At 35.7% G+C, this 22,484-nt stretch overlaps 2 protein-coding genes and 1 long non-coding RNA gene across 3 annotated transcripts; 2 read left to right on the forward strand and 1 right to left on the reverse strand.

Moving 5' to 3' along the window:
• Nucleotides 1–4,614: 4,614 nt before the first annotated feature.
• LOC114241815 (lipopolysaccharide-induced tumor necrosis factor-alpha factor homolog) lies at nucleotides 4,615–9,858 on the forward strand. The gene is made up of 3 exons (XM_028172794.2): nucleotides 4,615–4,751; nucleotides 7,385–7,649; nucleotides 8,165–9,858. Exons 1-3 carry the CDS (start codon nucleotides 4,736–4,738, stop codon nucleotides 8,265–8,267), a joined length of 384 nt encoding a protein of 127 aa, XP_028028595.2. The 5' UTR covers nucleotides 4,615–4,735; the 3' UTR covers nucleotides 8,268–9,858.
• Nucleotides 9,859–12,909: 3,051 nt separating this feature from the next.
• Nucleotides 12,910–17,871, forward strand: LOC114241791 (lipopolysaccharide-induced tumor necrosis factor-alpha factor homolog). The gene is made up of 3 exons (XM_028172759.2): nucleotides 12,910–13,069; nucleotides 13,899–14,157; nucleotides 15,819–17,871. Exons 1-3 carry the CDS (start codon nucleotides 13,048–13,050, stop codon nucleotides 15,919–15,921), a joined length of 384 nt encoding a protein of 127 aa, XP_028028560.2. The 5' UTR covers nucleotides 12,910–13,047; the 3' UTR covers nucleotides 15,922–17,871.
• Nucleotides 17,872–20,628: 2,757 nt separating this feature from the next.
• On the reverse strand, nucleotides 20,629–22,463 carry LOC149501661 (uncharacterized). The gene is made up of 2 exons (XR_016324049.1): nucleotides 21,867–22,463; nucleotides 20,629–21,504 (listed from the first exon to the last, which is right to left on the reverse strand). It is a non-coding gene; the product is annotated as an uncharacterized LOC149501661 (long non-coding RNA).
• Nucleotides 22,464–22,484: the final 21 nt, after the last annotated feature.

The following is a 22,484-nucleotide window of genomic DNA, read 5'->3' on the forward strand; positions in this document are numbered from 1 at the left end:
ACGTCTTATCCTTTAGGCCACGACGACTTCGACTTATTTGATAGATATTTTGTATGGACAATTGACACCACATTCACTTTTCACTGAACTTCATACTTGACGAAAACATGAAAATGTATTATTGTATAGCAGCTGTCCACGCGGATGCATCGCTCACTCAAGTAGGACAGAGACAGACGTCGAACGCTGCCGAACGCGGAGGCCGATTGTGCCTCTTTGTCTCTCGTTGCGCGCTCTCGCGTGCACTTCAAGCCTAAAATGGAACGCCTCAATGAGTCATGTTTTTTCGTGCGTGCCGGCTTCATCGAATTATAAGACGTTGTCACGTCAAAAGAAAAATTTATAGTATGTACCTAATTATAAATTAAAGTCGTTATTAAAGGCTTCTTTATCTTTATCTTTATAACAATATTTACAAGTAAAAGTTGCATGAAGAGAAATAAAAAAAATAACATTATGACCTTCGGCAAACGTCACTCCAAAGTATAATGATAATCCTTACATGGATGATTTAAGATGTGTACTAATAGGAAATATAGAGAATAAAGAACCATGCCCCTTTGTCTGTTAAGTCAATCGTTGTCTTATGCAATTCAAGTTGGGTGTTTCAACGTAGACGGCCAATAATACATTTCGATGCATGAAATGTAAAACTGATGTAGGTAACATTTTACGGAACCCAAATACGCCAGGTTGGTAATAGTGGACGATTTCTGCAAGGAAAGTAAAAATTTTAAGTCATATGTGGGTAATAATTCATATTTACGAGATAACGGTGCCAAGTTGCGAACTCTCTGTGCGGCTGTATAAGAAATACAGAGCTTTTACTGGACACCGCAAAATAAGTTATTTCCACGGTTTTTTGTATTCAAAGGATACAGTGAATTTTTCGTTGTTCTATTGTGGAGCATTTTAAATCGTAATGTGATGCTTAGTTTTGCATTTGTTTTAACAGCTGTAGATCTTTTTCAAGGCTTATCTGATGTTAAAGAGTTATCGTAGGTCAATGACCACAATATGAAGCTGTCCTTTAAATCGGAACACATGACAGAAATAGACCATTTAGGATCATAATGTACTCAAATGTCTCACTCACTACAGGGACTAGGACAAAATACAAAAAAAATCTCATATTAGTAAGGAAATCACCATCAATTTCACTTGAAGCGCTAATTGTTACCATACCATTCAACCATAGTGTTATGTCGGTACGGGCATCGCCATCTGTTGTCAAATAGCAAAAACGGATATCGAAATAATTGGAACATCTATTGCATGTTCTGGAACATTTCTTAAGCGTTATTCTTGTACGCGTAGGTGTAGGTGCTTAGTTTTCAATTTTCCTCCTTGCAAATCTGCAGACAATGAAAACTGAATTGGCACTTGGCCAGGAACTTTTCAACCATGTACCCCTAAGTCTTTCTGCACTTAGAATGAGACCTATGCTACGAACTACCAAGTCACTTAGTCTGTTAATAATAACTAGAGGTCCCGCGCAGTAGTCGAAATTCGACTATAATTAATTGGAATTGTAAGTTTGTACACTATTATGATTGTATTTTATACTTCTATAATCACAAATTTCGCCAAGACTACACTATAAAAATATTAACAAAGACAAACAATATTTAATCTTAATTTAACAACAGACGTCAAGAACAAAAGTTTGACAATAAAATAATATGCATGCGTGTGTGCGTCAAATACATGGTATGTAGTGTGTGTAATGTTTTCTTTATTGATTTAATGTATCTTTTATGCATTATTTTAAAAAAATATTAGCAATGTGCACTTCTTCTCTATATTCTCTATAAGTGTGGAAAATTTCATACTCCTCCGTCCACGCAGTTTTCGTAAAAAGGGATACAAAGTTTTTGCTTCACGTATTCATATATAGATTATCCAATCAACTGAGGCAAATCCGAATCCACTGAAGACAACTACAGTGGCGGCATCTACGTTGTAGATGTCTATGGGTTCCGGTAACTATTTAACACCGGGTGGGCCGTGACTTTGTCCACTCATCTAAGTTATAAAAAATATATTTTTAATAGTTTTGTTAATAAAAAAATGTCCTTATAGTGAACAAATGTCGCAAAATAGTGAATATAAGATCTAAACAACACACGTACACACACAAACACACATCACAGTGTTACTATCAGAGCCAATCAAGCTATTAATCTTTCCATTCGTTTATTGCAATTTATCTGCGACATGGTTAGTTATTGGAAGCATTTCATTTATTAGGAAAGTGCGCAAAACCGTTTCAATTATTTAAATTAGTACATGTGAACTTATTATCTATTCGTCTTTTATTTAAATCGTGTACAGCGAGCATACATCATTCGCCGATAAAATATTTATCATTGTCACTGAAAACCAGAGATAAAAATGTTTTCGATACGTGGCGTAAGTATGAGTCATGGGGCGGAAATTAAGAAGTTGTGGTCAAAGCCAGTTCATGGTCTAATTCTAATATGAATAATTTCAATGTGTATTTAATATTACTATAGGTCCCGCAGTAGTCGAAATCCGACTATAATTAATTGGAATTGTAAGTTTGTACACTATTATGATTGTATTTTATAATTCTATAATCACAAATTTCGCCAAGGCTACACTATAAAAAAATATTAATAAAGACAAACAATATTTAAATTATTCTCAATTTGACCACAGACATAAAGAATAAAATTTTGACAATAAATAAATAGTATGCATGCGTGTGTGCGTCAAATACATGGTATGTAATGTGTCGAATGTTTTCTTTACTGATTTAATGTATATTTTATGCATTGTTTTAAAAAAATATTAGCATTGTGCACTTCTTCTCCATATTCTCTATAAGTGTGGAAAATTTCATACTCCTCCGTCCGCGCAATTTACGTAAAAAGGGATACAAAGTTTTTGCTTCACGTATTAATATATAGATGCGTCGAGAACGTTTTTGATTACGTTTATTAGGTCTCAATATTTTGCGCGATTTCAAAGTGATCTAACTGCGGTTACAAATTAGGGTTCATGCCTATTTCTGTGCGAAGTGGTAGTATGTTTGACGGGAACAGCCGTTCGCACATTGTCTTTGGTCAAATCATCATCATGTCTAACGCTGAGAGGTGGCATGTACGCTGTGACGTCAATGTACTTCGTCTAGAAAAAAAAAATTGAGTTGTATGTTTTTTTTTTTTTTATTGCCTTTGTAGGCAGACGAGCATACGGCCCACCTGATGGTAAGTGGTTACCGTCGCCCATGGACTTCAGCAATGCCAAGGGCAGAGCCAAGCCGCTGCCTACCGCTTAATACTCTCCACAAGCCTCGTTTGAAGAAGGTGTCATTTGGGTGTGTGGTCTTTAGGTCGTGTTATAGTCCATTATCCGTCTCTAGTAGTATTTTTTTCTAACCTTATAATTGGCTAGTAGTGGTAGGACATTATGAGACCACACTAATACTGTGCCACCTTGCCTATTTTTAGGTCCAAGTTATCGTTCAAATTGTTGTAATTACTGCCAGTTGCTATCCAAGTAAATATGCCATTAATCTTCTTACGATTATTACTATTACATTCATTATTATTACATGATTATTATTACATTCAAAGAGAACGTAAGAGAAGATACCATACTTCGATAATGATATACGAGTATGTACACATACATAGACATAATTTACTCGTTAGGCTGCGAATGCTTCGGCCTAACTCTAAATCTGTTAATATATTCCGGGTATTCCACTTAAATGTTTTCTTGCTTTGAAATTCCCCATGTACCTATATATAAACCAGACGTGCGTCACAATTACAATTTGTCCTATCAACATCGAAAACGTTATCTAGATATTTTATCTGTGACATATGTTTAGCTCGCGACTTTATTTTCGTTTTTATTATTATTATCAGGAGATATTATTATGAGTATTAACTATGCTTTTGTAAGCCAATATAATCTCAAGCTCTCGTAATAGACTTTAAGATGTACAAAAATTCAAAGCACTATGCGTAATTTAATAGTTAAAAGACAATTTACTTATGTATCACAATATTCACACTTTAATTTATGGTTATTTTATTTTTATTACTTAGTTGGGTGGACGAGCTCACAGCCCACCTGGTGTTAAGTGGTTACTGGAGCCCATATACATCCACAGCGTAAATGCGCCACCCACCTTGAAATATAAGTTCTAAGGTCTCAGTATAGTTACAACGGCTGCCCCACCGTTCAAACCGAAACGCATTACTGCTTCACGGTGGAAATAGGCGGTATGGTGGTACCTACCCGCGCAGACTCACTATGCTCTCAAATTTGGAAGGTAAGCTTACCGTTGCCACAAGATAATTAGGAGTGCAATCTCATGTATAGCTGAGAAGTAGCAAACATCTAAGGGTACAGCGTGTTTAGTGCGAGTTTTTTAACTTCTCGATCACGTAACAGTTAACTCAAATTTGTGTGGACTTGAACTACGTTTGACGCTAGACGTTAAAAAAACTCGCACTAAGTAAAAAGAGCAAATAGCAAAAAAATCATCGTGATGACTACTGCGTACTATATTAACAAACAAACAAACATACCGGAACAGAGCGTAACTAGATAATTTGTTATCAGATAAAAAAATATCGTTATATTCAGCCGATACATTTTCTTTGCAGTAGATCATTTGAACAGACAGTCGATTGTGGTGTTCGTATAATCGTATAACTGGGAATTTAGTTCGTGATTTGTGTCTAACTAAACTAAAATGGCCAATGTTGAATGTGAGTAGACTTTTCTCAATCGTACTGTTGTAAATTTGTGTTCGATACATATCTATAGAATCGCAACATGTAATCCTCAAGGTTTATCGGAACGGTTCTTGGAAACAAAAATCCGTAGTAGAACGGTAATGGTGGTAGTAATAGTGGTAAAGTTTCTTAATTCGATAATACTACGGTTTGAAGGGTAGGGCAGCCGTTGTAACTGCACTGAGACCTTAGAACTTATATCTTAAGGTGGGTGGCGCATTTACGTTGTGGATGTCTATGGGCTCCAGTAACCACCTAACACTAGGTGGGCTGTGAGTTCGTCCACCCTTCTAAGCAATAATTTTTTTTTACTAAAAATCATGTTTAATTCTTTTCAATTGTTCTAATGAAAACCGGCTGAAGTACGAAATTAATAATACGCTCCTTCCTACGCGACTTCACGAATTATGAAACTGTCAATAAGATATTCCATTTATGTGTAGTATTTTAAAACAATATATTGATTCATTATGTATATATGTAATATGTTTGTTGTAATATCTATTCATTATGGTTGTGTATTTTTCAATGTAGTATCACTCTTGTCAGAGCGGTTGTGGTCGTCATTGAGTATCATTGGTGTGGGAAAATGTTATTCGCCTCCCGAGTAATCACCACTTGTACCGGTTTGTGGTGAGCCTGGTACACTCATTGACTTGGCCAGTCTTACTGGTGCTAGGACCTCTTATGAGTCCGCACGCGTAGGTACCACCACCCTGCCTCTTTCTGTCAGCAGTAATGCATTTCGGTTTGAAAGGTGGGGCAATCGTTGTAACTATACTGAGACCTTAGAACTCATATCTCAAGGTGGGTGGCGGTATTTACGTTGGCTATGGGTTCCGGTTGTCACTTCCAATGAAAAAAAAAACAAAATTATAAAATATGTCAAATGTAACCTTATTTAGTATTTTCTTCGGTCACCGCGAATGGTGGTCACAATTAAAACTGCTTTCAGTTTATTTAATCTCGTGTTTTTTTTGTTTTCATTGTATTATTTTCAACGCTTCGTGTGCTATTCACTTTTCGTGGTCACGAACGACTAACAAGGGCAAGATTAAACTAGTTATAACTATGAAAAATTATTATACCAAAGCTGTTTGTTTTATTGTCAGCCCATTGGTTACTTTGTGATCGGTACTAAAACAGTTCAAATTTTCTGTCTAAATTTATAGATGACTAGCGACCCGCTCCGGCTCCGCTCGGGTCCTTAACAAAAATTTCAACAATATTTGACATAAATAAAAGAACACTTATTGCGAGATTAACTATAATAGTTAGACATATGCTGTCGCGACACTTTTTGTAAATAATAACGTGTTCTACAAAGTCGTAGTACATTATTTTATTCTATCATCAATAGTTATCGCAGGGCACGTGATGTAAAGAATACTTTAGGTAATTTTTTTAAACCTCGGGTTACATTATTGGAGTTTTAGTAAGGATCCCTAATTTTTTTCAAAAAAAGGGAATCCTCACCCGGGAATAGTGTAGTTTCCAAACAGTGAAAGAATTTTTCAAATCGGTTCAGTAGTTTCGGAGCCTATTTAATACAAACAAATATTTCCTCTTTATAATATTATTATAGTACTAGCGACCCGCCCTCGCTTCGCTTCGGAAACATTAAAACACACATAAAACCAAAAATAAAATAAAATAAAAAGTAGCCTATGTTCATCAGGGACAATGTCGGCTTCTAATGGTAAAAGAATTTTTCAAATCGGTCCAGTAGTTTCGGAGCCTATTCGAAACAAACAAACAAACAAATCTTTCCTCTTTATAATATTAGTATAGATAGAAAACTTTACACAATATGGTTGATTTAGTGCTAAATGCGTATAGAAACACACAGCCACGTACATATGTACGTAGCCGCGTATTGATACTAAGTTCGCTGAATTGCCCTATCTCTTAACGTTATCAGAGCAACGAGTTATGAACACGTAAAAGCTCGAGAATTTAATTAGACTGACTAAAATAGCAATTTCGATCGATTTATCGTAAAGTATGTTGCCGCTGTTGAGCTATTTTTTATTTTAAACTAACCGTAATCGCCCGCTTTGCTGGACATTTAAAATTAACATCATTATTTATTGTGATTATCATTAGGCAGTCCAATACTCCTATAAATATTAGTCCTTCCATTAAGTGCATGTATTTTCTACATGGATACCAAGTTTCGAGTCAATCGGATGCATGGTTCAGTAGTTATAACGGAACATCCGTGAAAACCACTGTAGATTTATATATTAGAATAGATACACAAAGCAGCAAAATAAGAATCTTTTATAAGACCACATGTAAAATCACGTATTATTGCGTAATATTATTTCCATAAAATTGTTTAAATGATTATATCAGTTGTATAGTTTTGATTTCTAAGGATTCATAATTTTTTTATCTGATCTAGGAGCGTGACAGCTATTGAGGTTTTGCTGATTGTTTACTATGAATCTACGCTATGAGACAACTGTGCTATATTCTAAAGACAGTTTTGTAATGATAAAATCAATCAATGAAATCAATGAAGTCTGTGCTAGGCGCTCTCGTCTTTAACAGTTTTGAAGGCTTACCGCTCACCCAAGGTACTAATTTTACAATTTTTTTAGATAAATCAGATTTGTCTAGCACACACTTCGTACCGCCGCATCAGAACCCGCCACCGTACGTCACCCAACCACAGCCAGGAATATATCCTGCATATCCTGCCGTACCTCCTCAACAGGTCGTGGCAGTCGTACCAGTAGTAAGGCAAATGGGACCTGATCCTTCACATTATACATGTCCGTCTTGTAATACGGCCATCGTCACTAGAGTAGAACGTGTTTCCACGACAAAGACACATCTGTTTGCTGCTCTTCTTTGCTTAATAGGGTAAGCGATTTTTTCAATTAATAGAAATAATTAAAAAATATTCTTACAATACAAAGAAAAAATACATACATACATACATAGAACCTCTTGTGGAGTCCGCGCGGGTAGGTACCACCACCCTGCCTATTTCTGCCGTGAAGCAGTAATGCGTTTCGGTTTGAAGGGTGGGGCAGCCGTTGTAACTATACTTCAGACCTTAGAACTTATATCTCAAAGTAGGTGGCGCATTTACGTTGTAGATGTCAATGGGCTCCAGTAACCACTTAACACCAGCTCACAGCCAATCTAAGCAATAAAGAAAAAAAAAACAGCTTTTTTGTTTTAGAATTTCATTGTCATATGACATGTCAAACTTGAAACTAACTGTTTTGTTTTTTAAATAGTAAAATACTCTAGAATTGAGCTACCGAATACGTAATCTAGGCACATTTAGTTTCGCCAAACAAAAAGCTTGAATAAAAATCTTAATTTATCCGTTAATAGTAATAAATAAATTTATTATTTTTTTTTTTCAGTTGTTGGCCATGCGTTTGCATTCCTTACTGCACGAATAGCTGCCAAAATGCTGAGCATTATTGCCCGAACTGCAGCGCGTACATCGGAAACTACAGCAGTTAATGCTCTCAACAAAATAGTAAAAATGCGAACTGTGTTTAGTTCATACATAAATATATGCCTGTGTCTTCGTGGGATCATATGGTATTGTCGCCATGCTCTTAGTTTTTATATATTAACTAACAAAGTTTTATTTATGTAGCTTCCATAATTCGTAACCATTTTATATAAAATAAAAATATTCAAACAATTCTAGCTCTTAGAAAGAGAAACAGGAGAATATGGAATGATGAATTCGACTTTTTACAATGTTATTTTCACTGTAACTTGAGTTGTCAATTTGGCGGTTTTTTTTTGGGGCAGCCTACGGTAGCAAAAATCAATGGAATTTTGAAAAATCTACATTACAATTTTCTCGGCACCCGAATTTTCCCTTAATAATGTTTATAGTGTTTCGTGAATAAATCTTAAACTATTTTGAGCTATGGATTGAACATAGTACAAAAATAGTTGTTAATTTCATTCTTGGGAAGCGAAAAAATTTACACTGTGAAACTAAAAATAGATCGAGTTTTAATAGGTCTTTTGTATGTGTTTTAAATTTATTATATGCGTTTTATATAGTCCGGTAAACGACTAGAATGACACTTTCCTATAGTACATGTCGGGAGTTACGCCAAGATTTTCACACATAAGATCTATTATAATGAAAATACAATACAATTCTATAAGACGTTAACATTATTTGTTTATTATAAAAAGCCACATTTTAGTTTTTACAAAATTAGCCATTTTGTGATGGTTATAGCAACTATAACTTCTTTTATATAAACAAATGGAATTACTGTGAAACAATTCATAAAATATAGCTTAAAATTCACAATAAATATTTTAGTGATTTTTACATGACTCTATTAATTTATTTTACATAAATTATTTTTATCTAATATAAACTAACATTATTATTATCCAGCCTAATAATAGATGGCGCCAACAACGTGATTTGCATAACAATTGTGATACTTAATCAAATTATTAATAATCAAGTTAATTATAACATAATTTATTGTTAATATTTATGCTTTATTAATATTTGATTATTTTAACAATAATTTGTGTTTTTAAGCAATAAAATAAACATTAAAGTTATTCTGTACATTTTCACATCAAAACAAATGGTAGTATAGCAGTTTTATCTTACTAATAATAAGTAAATAATAACATAGAATAAACTAAACTATAAATCATGTTAATTATTGTAAATAGTGGCTTTTGCGCCCATATTCACATAGAGGTCAATAAATATACAGCTCAGTTTATATCTTAATCACCATGGCCAGTGTTTGATAATCTGTATATAAGTAATTCATTATTAGAGATTTACGTAAACTAATGAAAAATTATGAGTTTTTTTTGCATCATGAGATACATATGCCTAACGAAATATCAGTCTCATGGAATGCGATGTTTCGAAGCACAGTTATTTGTAAAAAAGCTCTTTTTTGTAATCTAAAACACATATTTTATCAGATTTTGTATAATTCGATTTAGATAAAGGTTCGTGTTTCAATAAAAAGTATTCGAATCGACAATACTGCGTTCGGTTCAATATTGTCGACGTTTTTATACTAAATTATATTTTTGAAGATTTAAATCTTTGTTTTTTATTTATCTTTGTTGGTGCTGGCTTAGGATAAACTGGACTCTGACAGACATTTTATCGCTTTTTCCTATTCTATGGCTATTCCAGCTACGTAGGGGGGTGTTCCGCTTTGGGGGTTATTGCAGACGGGTAGGTGAGCTCACAGCTCAACTTGAGAGTTTCATTACAGTGTGTATGCCACCACTCGTCTTGCTACATAAGCCAATAGTCTCAACTGTATTCTGTAATGGTTAACCCATCCTTCATACCGGAACAGCAGTGGCAGAAACAGGCAGTGTAGTGGTACCCAACAGTGGGAGTTCACCAGACACCGTATTATCAGTAAATTCTATTTGATAATCGCAGTACGGTGGTGAATTGTTCAGAGAGTATTGCGACCCATTCTCCGTTGGATTTCTTTATCTCCTTTAGGACACCTACGGAAGAAGGTCTTACTCTAGATCTAGAAATTTCGACCTCATATCTCATGAGACAAGCGACAAAGCACATATTGGCCTTTACTAACCACTTAATTTTAAGTGCGCCGGATGTTTCTTTTCCTGTCTACGTCATTTAAAAGAGGAATTGAACTAATTATTTTATCAAACTAGTTTTTAAATATGTCATCACACATTAAAAAATCAATCCATTTATCAACCCCTGAAAATAGCAAAGAAAAAATGCCAATATTAAATAAAGCGGTGGTCATATCATACAAAGACCGATAGATTAGATTATATTAGATTAGATAGCTGTAGATAATACGAATTGAAATATTAATTACGAATTGTAAAAACTATTTTTTTTGTATTCTATTGATTGGAAATTGTTGATCAATATATATTTTTTTTATATATTTTGATTATGCCTTTGCTCTTTAATATAAAAGAGATACTTTTTCCATAAAAAAATTTCATAAAAACAGCTTATGACAATGATTAAAATGTAGGCTTAATAGGAAAGTCAACGTGCAACGGGACATCAGCATTTTTCACTGATCTAGATCTGTAAAAAAATTTGCTTGTTGTATAACATGTATTAGTATTTTCATCCCTATTTGGTCCTTCAAACTAGATGAACGATAAAAAAATTATGTAACTACTCAGTTGCCTTCGCCAGTAACATTATCGTATGATTTTGTCGAATTAGCCAAGCGTAATAAACACAAATAATATACCATTTCAAATGTGACCGAAGTATGAATCACTGAAAGGAAACTACAATCAAAATCCGGTCAAAGGCATCACTGACGCGAATGCTATGAATTCATGTACCTAATGTTTTATTAAAAAATATTCATTTTATTAAGATAAAAGAGTTGCAAAATTTCAGTCTATGTATCATTTATGTATTATACTAATCATCTAAATTACAATTTTTTTGGGTTCGATTTTTATTAAATGATTCCTTTGTTTTGAAAATGAGATAAATACGTATTTAATAATTGAATAGTTGGTACCTGTCTGCGGGATATAAGCATATATATATATGGTCGTATCACTAGCTACGAATGCACTATGTTTCTTATCCTTTAAGACACGATGTGATTGTGATTTTGAAGGGCAAAGTAGAAGGAAAGAGACCCCGCGGCCGATTATCTAGCCCATGGTGTGATCAAATAACCACCCTAACTGGGCTGCCAGTTGCAACCGCCATTCGAGAATCTGAGGACCGGACGAGACAGGCCACGGTCAAGTTTCAAAGACACGACCTTCAGTAATGAAGAAAGCGACGAAGAAAAAGAAGGGCACGATGACTTTCATTTGGGCCATTGCCCGGGTGCTGAAGCAGGGCCTAACCAACATAACTACTACTTACAGTTTTATCAAAAAGAATCCATTTTTCAGCACAAGTGACAATGCTGTTCAAAATCCCTTCGTTATTATGCCTGTTAAGCAAGCTAAGGCGTACATCAACGTGTTGCATCAGATTTTCTTATCTTGCCTTTAATTTGACGCAAATGGATCTGTATTGATTTGATGCTGACGTTGAGAGCTTTTTCTAACTTAGCGGTAGATTGAGTATCGTCAGCTTCCATTACCGTCTTTAAATCGTCGTTATTGACTTTCGTTTTCAAGCGACCACGGGGTTCATATCTATATATATATATATATATAGATATGAACCCCGTGTATTTATATATATATATATATATATATAAATGAATTACTGTTCGTTAGTCTCGCTAAAACTCGAGAATGGCTGGACCGATTTGGCTAATTTTGGTCTGGAATTATTTGTGGATGTCCAGAGAAGGCTTCAAAGGTACATAAATATGAAAATGCTCGGAATTAAATAAAAATGACAACTTTGTTTTTCCTTTGATGTGTCCTCCCGTCGGACGAATTCCTTTTGTTTGTTTTAAGTCTATTTTATACAAAAGTTTAGGTCTTTTATTATAGATTGAGGTACTACGAAGTCTGCCGGGTCAGTTAGTTTTAAATAAAAAAATTCATATCGGAAGCGTGTATATTAATAATGATCGATTGTAATGTTCATTCCGTCCACGTCAATGATGTTTTTAGCTGTTTTCGTAATTTATGTACGGCTGGCAATTAATTGTAGTATCAAACGATTTTTTTAAAATATATGGGGTTTTATTTTTAAATTCAGTCATTGCTGCTTTATCTTGGACGGCGCGTATTGCAACATAAAATATGTATTGCGACAGTATTACTGGTACGAATTTGGTCAAACCTGTACATGAGAACGACTCCTCAAACTTTTGCGCTTGACTTTAAACCACCCTCCGACTCTTTACAAAACAATTCTATCTTACACTTCTAATAGGTCTGAACAAATTCTGCTTGGGATCAATTCGAAAAAAATATCATACGATATTAATGTTCAGAGCATTCAAGGTTCAGGATTCCTTAGGCAAGTCTTACGATTTACCTAGTTCCAAAATAGAATCGGAAACAGAAACCTAGAAATCGATATTATTCTCTTTTATGAAGCTGTCAAACTAATTTCACGATATTAACTTCAATTGACATTTGTGGTCCGTTGTATTTTATTAGGTGTCTTTGGTTTATGTATAAGCTATTGAAAAATACATTTTTTTTGTTTTTGAAATACATGTCTGTTCTACGTACTTCTTAAACAATGGTTAATTGTTTACGCATTCACATACAGTGAATCGTCTGAGACGGACGTGGTTACATATAGATAGTGTTCGGTAAAACAGTGTGGTAGAATAAAATGAAAATGCCTCTGGTGCAGCGTGAGTTTTTTTTATTACGTACTTATTTAAGTTTATCAGTATTACTAATACTTCGTAAATGCAACGGAGGTACTAAAAGTCTGAGCCCAAACGGGTCTGTACTGATATATTATTTATAATGACCTAATTCTTCCGAGAAGCAGCCATTAGTAAATCGAGACTTCATTTTAGTGTTTCAAGCTGGGTGTTGGCATTGTTGTGTCTATGGGATTCGGTAACCGTTTAAAATCATATGCGCTGTGAGCTCGTTTATGCGTATGCCGTAAAGATCTTATATAAAAAAATTGTCGAACCAAAAATAAATTAAAAAAAATGTCTTTTTTTATTGCTTCGATGATTGTATGAGCTTACCTACACTATTTTTAATTCAAACTTATTAAAATTTATTTTCTATCTTTTTAGTTGGATTTTCTATAAAAGCGTATTTTGTTAGTTTTTTTTAAACTATTATTTATTTTTCATTTTTTTGTTGACTTTCAATTTTTTCAATATGTTTTTAATATTGAATTGTCATCGGTTCTTAATAAGTATACCAAATTTCGAGTTAATCCGACGTTTTGAAGGGGGTCAAAATCATGTTCAAAGATTCCGTTACATACCATAACATTCATACGCCTGAAGCTAATAAAAGCGTATTCAAAATTGATGTCTGCCTGCGGGATTCGAACACCGTTGCTTCGCTAGATACGAATGCACCGGGCGTCTTATCCTTTAGGCCACGACGACGAATTGAAAAAAAAAAAAGATATTGTTCTGAACGATTTTGTAGATAATTTTAGATCAGTCCAACGGTTAACAGAATTCTCAAATTAAAAATGCTATATTTCAGATCAAGCCGATTTGTCTGGCGTAGACATAGCAGAAACTACTCAAAACCCGCCGCCATACAATAACCAGATGCAAACAGATTTATATCATGTCGTTCCCACTGTGCCGACTCAACAGTTCATCACAGTTCAAGCGCCGCAAATGGGCCCTAAGCCTGCACGCTATACCTGCCCAAGCTGCAAAGCGTCCATCACGACCAGAGTAGAATATGTATCGGCGACGAAAACCCACCTGTGTGCTTTACTGCTTTGCTGTCTATGGTATGTATTTTTTTCGAAGTTATAATAGAATAATTGAGACAGGTATTGCTTTATTATGCAAAAAACTTTACCATATTTCGTATTCCATATTTAAGGCATGATAATCTGTGGATTTTATTTTAATAAAAAATTTAAAAAAAAATGTTCTAAAAATATCAAGTGTGAAATTCAGTGAACTTAAATATTAGAAGAATGTCTAAGCTTTTTTTAAATTAAAATTTACAATTTGTTAACCAGAAACAAACCGAAATAGGAATTAATTCATACACGTACATTTTTTATAAGTAATAAATATTTATGCTCTATACATACAGCTACAATTTAGAGACTTCGAAAGATTAAGAGTAACATTGAATGTCTGAATTACGTACAATTGCATACAAACTTATGACTGAAATTAAGTTGGGCAGATGATCTCACTGCTCACGTGGTTTTAAACAGTCGCAGTTCGAAAATACTATACAGCATTAATGTCATTATCGACAACGAGTCATAAGATTGTAGTCTGCATTACAATTGGACGTTCAAATCGGACGTGAAGCAGTAATGCGTTTCGGTTTGAAGGGTGTGGCAGCCGTTGTAACTATACTTTTTTCTTCTTCTTTTTTTTTATTGCCCTTGTAGGCAGACGAGCATACGGCCCACCTGATGGTGAGTGGTTACCGTCGCCCATCGACTTCAGCAATGCCAGGGCAGAGCCAAGCCGCTGCCTACCTTGAGACCTTAGATATTATATCTCAAGGTGGGTTATTTGGTGGCTACAAGGTGGCGCATTTACGTCGTAGATGTCTATGGGCTCCACTTACCACTTAACACCAGGTGGGCTGTGAGCTAGTTCGCCCACCTAAGCAATAAAAAAAAAAAAAATCGTAACGCTTGATTGCTTCGCGGGTGAAATACTGAAGATGGATGTACCCGCCTATGCGAAATTGGGCATTAAGGAGTTGTGCAGGAAAATAGTGGTCAGGTTGCTGTTGTAAAACTAGATGCGGATTCTATTAAAAGTAGGTGATAATTTAAATTTTGTCTATTTTATTGGAAAAAATTCTAGCTTAAGATCGTTGGGTGTTTCACATTCAACGTTTCTTCTTATTAGGATCTTCTTATTATTTTATATACCTATATATAGGGAAGTCCCAGGATGTGCCTTATTATATGTATGATATTGGGGTTCGGGATAAATAAAAAGTTCCACGAAAGTACAACTAAAAACTGTATTCAACACTTAGAACACTTAAAATACTTCACAAACACTTTAAAATTCTCAATTCACTTCTTCCGCTTCGCTTCAGGTGATCCGTTCGCTGTTTCGGTTCGAGTAGTTCCGATTACTAACTGACTGCGTGCCATCTCTGCAACACTTTTATAGCCGATACCACATCCCTAGAATTATCGAGAATATTCCACACATTTCGAGTATAATTATTGTGTTTCCGCTATCTGACAATAGATGCCGTTGTACTTCTCGAGCGTTCTAGGTGCTACTAGATCCTTCGATATTCGTTCGACTATTCGGCGATAGATGGCATTACTCTTACCGGCGTAACAATATATACAGGGAAGTAGCAGAAGTGGCTTAAGGAGGCTGAGACCCGTTCCTTCTGCTAACAGGAAGGTCGGCTTGAGAAATAATTGAGATTTTTTTATTTCTTTTTTTTCAGTTGCTGGCCCTGTGCTTGCATTCCTTACTGCGGCAAAAGCTGCCGAAACGCCACACACTACTGTCCGAACTGCAGCGCGTATATCGGGAGCTACATCGGTTAATTAACTTAATTTTTGTACGTTTACGATTGTTCGTGGCAGCCTACATGGCGTTTTGTATTCTGACTAATCATTGTGGCTAAAAGTTACGTAGAGTAGGTATATGTTACTAAGTACCTACATACTGTGCGTTCATAAAATTAATAGAATTGACGTCATAATTATTATTGTCTTGATTCGAAATTTAAATGTTTCTAATGAATCATTATTTTTCAGTCATTGCGTAGGTACCTATTTAAAACACAAAAACAAATGTTTTTGTTTTTGATTTTTATGTTCTATTCAATTGATGAGCAGGTTCGTAAAATTTGTATTTCTACAAAACTTTTGTTTAAATCGTACTTCTAATGATATTTTGTTTTTGATTTTTATGTTCTCTTCAATTACTAAGCAGTTTCGTAAAAATTGTATTTCTTTAAAACTTTCATTTCAATCGTACTTTTAATGATCTAAAGTAATATATTTTGACGGTCAGAGGTTGGTTTATTATAATTTTAACGAGTAAACATTGATTGATAGTTTAATTATGTGTGGTATTTTTAAGCAGAATTTTTGAAATGTCCTGAACTTTGATTATATATACGTGTTTATAATCAAAGGTCCTGAACGCATATTACGTGATACATCCACGCTAGTCCTACTTATTAACACTCTATATTATATTATTTTATATTATTCTCTATATTACTATATAAAATTATTAACCGTGCAAAATTCAAACAGACTCAAATCTATATATATAAAAATGAATTGCTGTTCGTTAGTCTCGCTAAAACTCGAGAACGGCTGGACCGATTTGGCTAATTTTGGTCTTGAATTATTCGTGGAAGTCCATAGAAGGTTTAAAAGGTGAATAAATATGAAAATGCTTGGAGTTATATAAAAACAAACAATTTTGTTTTTCCTTTGATATGTCCCCCGTCGGACGGATTCGTTTTGTTTGTTTTAAACAAAAGTTTAAGTCTTTTATTTATCGATTGAGTCATTACGAAGTCTGCCGGGTCAGCTAGTTAAGAATAAAAACGACCTCATATTAGTCGAAAATTACCTACGGTTTTTGGGGTCTACTTCAAAGTATACCTGCAGAATGTTTTCCGAGACGGCTATTCGGGCGGATAAGTGCCTGTGAGTAATATAATTTCAAATTAAAGGGATGCTTGGTTCTATTGATTCTCGATTTTCATTGTTAAGTTTTCTTAATTATTTTAACATTACATATAGGTACCGTTTAAGTTATTTTATGATGCGTCATGAGAGTGATTTTTGTTTTTGTGCTTAACCAATAAACCAACCATGATATGTAGATTGTTTGTATTTGTTGTTTACTGGAAGTCTATAGACATCCTAAAGTAAATACCGGCGTCCTTTTCTTATTTTTATAACCCTTCAGAGGTGAACTGAAGGATGCTTTAGAAATAGGTAGAATATTAACACCTACTAGTTTTCTAATGCGAATAGTTAATATACGCTTCACTCCTCGTAAAGTTAGAGATGGGGGGCAGAAGGAACTCGGGAAGAAGAGTGTGATCGAGAAGAGGTAAATTGCGCATGCTTTCACGGAATACAGAAAACGTATCCTATAGTAAACTGAGCTAAAGATATTCGGGGTTCTGTACAAGTAAACGCAAACAAGTAATTATTAGAAACGAAAAAAAAAATACTATTGCGAACACTTATCCTTTATGTATTGTTTTTATGTCGTCAAAACTGAATCAGTTACGAGATAGAATTGATGTAGACGAAGACGATGTTTTGTTTGTACGTTAAGGCGCATTTAGCTTAAAATGAATTAAGTTTCAAGTAAAGTTCGCAATGGAAAGCTATTTTTTTTCGTTTAGCGATTCTTTTTTATATAGACATGAAAAAGAAATATGTTTAAATGCTTAAGTTCTGTTTAAAAAAATGTTAAATTTATGGATTAAATCCGAGATGTGTAGTAAAATTATAAAATAGCTTGTTTCATTTTATTAAAAAAAAAAACAATGTGTTTGCTGTCCTTACTCCCTTCACGAGTATGCATTTACATGAAACATTATTTTTCTAATTTGGCAACTGTACCGCGTTCGTTTGTGTTCGGTATTCAACTTTCAGAAATGCGGAACCTTTTTAATAAACTAGTTAAGTACTGTGTTATTAGAAATAATGAAAACCATGCGTATGGTTAAAATAATGGGTGTAAAAAACGAGTTTTATTCATTTACCGAGTGAATACTATACAGTCATACAAACTGCCAGACTTCAAGATACTGTAAGGCCGTTTTGTGTGAAATGAAACGTAAAAGTCTAGAAATATAGAAAAGATAGACGGACAGTACACAATATTAAAATCTCACTCCTTATTTCCTCCCGCATTAGAAGGAGAAATATCACACCCGTTCACCCTCTTCGGCCAACCTATACCCTGGGCCAGGAAGGTCAAGTACCTGGGAGTCTATGCCCTATGCCCTACAAGGGCAACAAAAAAAAAAAAAAGAAAGTCACCCTGGATGCATCCTGATCACGCAGGAGCCAGTCACCGTCGACGCTCTAGACACGTTCTTACGAATCCATCAGATCCAATAATCTTTGCATTAGACGTCTTCAGCTCTAACACTAGTAGTAGGCTTAGGAACCCCGGTAACCGTACTTGTCGAACTCGACAAAGAGGTCGACGTGCAACCTAACCCATGCATCAGCCCGCTGAGTTTCTGACCCACTGAGAAGATCCGGCGAGAAACTCAGTGGGCTGTGTTTATGGGTTAATTCGCTCGTCGAGCCCTTCGTCGCAAGCGACGGGTTCGACGAGGACCGTGACTGGTAGACAACGAAAGTACAGCATCAAAACAATGACTAAAAATTTAAAAATAACTTTAAAAGTAAACAACAATAAAGCAGTAATTCTTCGAACAGCAAAAACAAAACAACTTCTCTAATTAAATTACACATCACTTGATAATGTGTAAAACATGAATCTTATTTTGTTTTAAAGACTGAATTACAATCGCTTAGCATCTACACAACAAAACCCTACTTTGTATTTCTTCTTGATAAAGTGGCTCATAGACATTGGCAATGCCATGTCGTTATTCACCAAGTTCTTAATCTTTGAGCCTTATTTAATGAAGAATGTGTGCGTAGAATTGCAAAGAAAGTTTCTTTATCTTAGTTTAGTTAGTTCCTTTAGTTTGCGCCTGGTTAATAAAACCGAATCACGATTGTGTGACTTGAATGTGTGTATTTATGTAGCGGCTATTTCCTTAATCAGGAACTGTCTTTATTTAGGAGTTAAAAGATCTAAAACTAGGCATCTTGTCCCTGTACCCGAACACAATAACGATAAAGATCCGTTTTATTATTATTATTGCATAGATGCTTGAACGAGCTCACAGCCCTCCTGGTGCTAAGTGGTTACCAGATATCATAGACATCTACAACGTTAATGCGCCACTCACCTTGAGATATAAGTTCTAAGGTCTCAAGTATGTTACAACGGCTGTCCCACTCTTCAAGCCGAAACGCATTACTGCTTCACGGCAGAAATAGGCAGGGTGGTGGTACCTACCCGCGCGGACTCTAGAGGTCCTACCACCAGTAGGTAATTACGCAAATTATAATTTTGCGGGTTTCATTTTTATTACACGATGTTATTCCTTCACCGTGGAAGTCAATCGTGAACATTTTTGAGTATGTATTTCATTTAAGAAATTGGTACCCGCCTGGGATTCGAACACCGGTGCATCGCTCAACACGAATGCACCGGACCTCTTGTCCCTTAGGCCACGACGACTACAAATACTAACATAAAATTTCAATAGCCGAATTTATATGAAATGCAGGGCTACCAGAGCCCATGGATAGCAATGGCGCCCACCTTAAATGAAGAAACAGAAGTCTTGTTGAGGCCTTACTCTCAAAAAATTAACCCATGATTGCTTAACGACATAAATACATAGGTAGGATTGGGATACCCATCATGGCGGGCCTGCATTATTCTTAACTAGATAATGACCAAACTTTGCACGGATTTTTTTTTTGATAAATTGTGTTTTTTAGAAATTATATTTAAATACGAATTACATATTGAAAAAATGATGAAATATTAATAATATTTTTCGATCTTACCGACAGAATAATAAAAAATACGAACTGGTTATTTAAAGAAAAAATCAAAATTATCGATAAAGTTGATTATTGAAAACACGAATGAAACAACATTTTCTGAAAATAAATCGTAGTTAGATTCGTTTATCGCCCCCGAAATCCCCTGTATACTAAATTTTATGAAAATCGTTGGAGCCGTTTCCGAGATTCAGATTATATACTACTACTACTGAGTTGGCGCTATGACCCCGAAGTGGGTCTTGGCCTCGGACAATAAACTTTGCCATTCATCCCGCCGCTGCGCAACACCTTGCCAGTCCGACACTTGGAGCTCATGTAAATTTCCTTCCATAGCGTCAGACCAGCGGTACTTGGGCCTCCCTGCGGGGCGGCGTCCCTCCGGTACATCCGCGTACACCCGTTTCACAGCCCGATCCTAATCCATACGTACTACATGCCCGAGCCATCTGAGCCTCCGTGCCTTCATCTCCCCCAGAATATTTGGCTCACCAAAAAGCCTCTCCACATCCTTATTTTTCCGGACGTGCCAAGAACCGTCTTCTTTCTGAACTGGTCCTAGTATTTTTCTCAATACCTTTCGCTCCGTTATGAGAAGTTTTGCCTCTTCTTTCTGTGTAAGCGTCCATGCTTTGCATCCATACAATAAGATAGGTCTGACTACAGTCTTGTATATCCGAATCTTGGTGCGCCTGCTCAGTAGATTCGAAGAGAGAACCGGGTGTAGGGCTGCACTGCATCGTAGGGTATTTTGTACACGTATTTCGATCTCATCTTCCCCGTCATTGGTGTCTGTTACAGTGCAGCCAAGGTACCGGAATTTGGCCACTCCTTTGTACCTCGTATTTCCTACAACTAGGTCTTCTCGCTTCCGTCTTATGTTTTTGTATCGACGCATGTGAAGATACTATGTCTTCTCGTGGCTCACACGAAGGCCAATCCGAGAGGCTTCTTGTTGGAGGCAGTTGAGTGCGTCTATAACGTGCTGCTTTCTTTCTCCAAGTAGAGCGAGGTCATCGGCATAAACTATCACCCTATGCTGTCCATTGGTCCACACTCCGACATTAAGTATGTTCACTTTCCGTATGGCGTGTTCAAGTGCCAGTTTGAAGTACATTGGTGACAGAGCGTCCCCTTGCCTGAGTCCAGTCACAACGTCAAACTCATCAATGAGAGAAGCGCCAACTCGTACCGTCATTCTACTTTCCCTAGTAGTAGATTATATATATATAATTGTTATTTTACGGTAAAAGTAGATATTGCGGCAAATGTACACATTTTCCGGTAAATGTGCACATTTGCCTCCTCGTTTGGGTAATGTGCATTCAACTAACATTTACAATTTCAAAGAAGGAAAATGTACATTGAATGACCATGTGGTTTTGGACCATGAATTGAATGACCATGTCTTTTTGGTGAATGTGAGAATGGCATACAAAATACGAAATCGCAAGTGCTAGTAATGTGGTGCGCATGCGCCACTACAACCTAACCTTTTTTTTTTTTTTCTCGGGCCGGGGGCCGAACCTCCTACGAGGTCCCCGCGCCTAGGGGGCGCGCGGGGTATGTGAGACTCAACGATCTGCATGTGTTGAGAGCAGATCGCGGGCCCAAGGATTTTAGGGTCCACCCACTAAACGACTCCCCTGCACTCTTACACCCGACGTCCGATCTCCGTCCGGGGTCAGAACCTGTTCAGAGTAGGGGGGTTCCCGCGGTCAACACTACAACCAGACACGCGGCGCCACCCCGAGGACGCCCGACCGACGGGTCGTCGAGGCGATAGTCGACGACCAACGACGTCAGTCTCCGCGGTACGGCGGCCCTACCAGGCCGCCCGGGACTACAACCTAACCTAACTTAACCTACGACATATTATATAATATGCAAAGAAAAGTATGTTTTGTTTGTCATTTATATTTTTTAATTATAATAGTTTTCGTTATTAAAGCCTTTTGTATTATGTTTATTTAAATAAAAAAATGTTTACTGCAACAACATTATTAATTTATTTGTATTTACTGTAACTTTCCTTAAAACATAAAGGTAAGAGTATACATTTACCAAAACGCAAAGACAAGAAAAAGAAGACAAAGACAAAGAAGAGTACACATTTGCCGGGAAATGTACATATACATTATATGAGTCGTCTATTATCAAAGGCGGCAATCTGTACATTTGGACAAAAATTTTTTATTGATATGTCAATACAGATTTATTTGAATATAATCGTCTCCTTCAAAGAATACGGTTCAAAACCTGCATTAAATAAAGGTTAATAGTTAACCTGTTATTTATCTAAGATGTCGTTCCGAAGAGTTTTGTGACTGCCAAGGGAATACAAAGTCAATAATTCGTTTTTCTGATTTACCAATCATTGTCCAAAAGTCAGATTGCCGCCTTTGATAATAGTCGACTCATATACAAGAATTGCTCGTTTAAAGATATCAAAGATATCAATATTATCA

Source organism: Bombyx mandarina, chromosome 13 (genome assembly GCF_030267445.1).
Source record: "Bombyx mandarina strain Sakado chromosome 13, ASM3026744v2".
Classification (NCBI taxonomy): domain Eukaryota; kingdom Metazoa; phylum Arthropoda; class Insecta; order Lepidoptera; family Bombycidae; genus Bombyx; species Bombyx mandarina.

Excerpts from the sequence above, each read along its gene's own strand:
- LOC114241815 (XM_028172794.2), top strand. Across the intron at positions 7,650-8,164 it reads GCTCTTCTTTGCTTAATAGG|TTGTTGGCCATGCGTTTGCA; the intron begins GTAAGCGATTTT and ends TTTTTTTTTCAG.
- LOC114241791 (XM_028172759.2), top strand. The coding sequence starts at position 13,048 with ATGAAAATGCCTCTGGTGCAGC. Across the intron at positions 13,070-13,898 it reads GAAAATGCCTCTGGTGCAGC|ATCAAGCCGATTTGTCTGGC; the intron begins GTGAGTTTTTTT and ends GCTATATTTCAG. Across the intron at positions 14,158-15,818 it reads TTACTGCTTTGCTGTCTATG|TTGCTGGCCCTGTGCTTGCA; the intron begins GTATGTATTTTT and ends CTTTTTTTTCAG.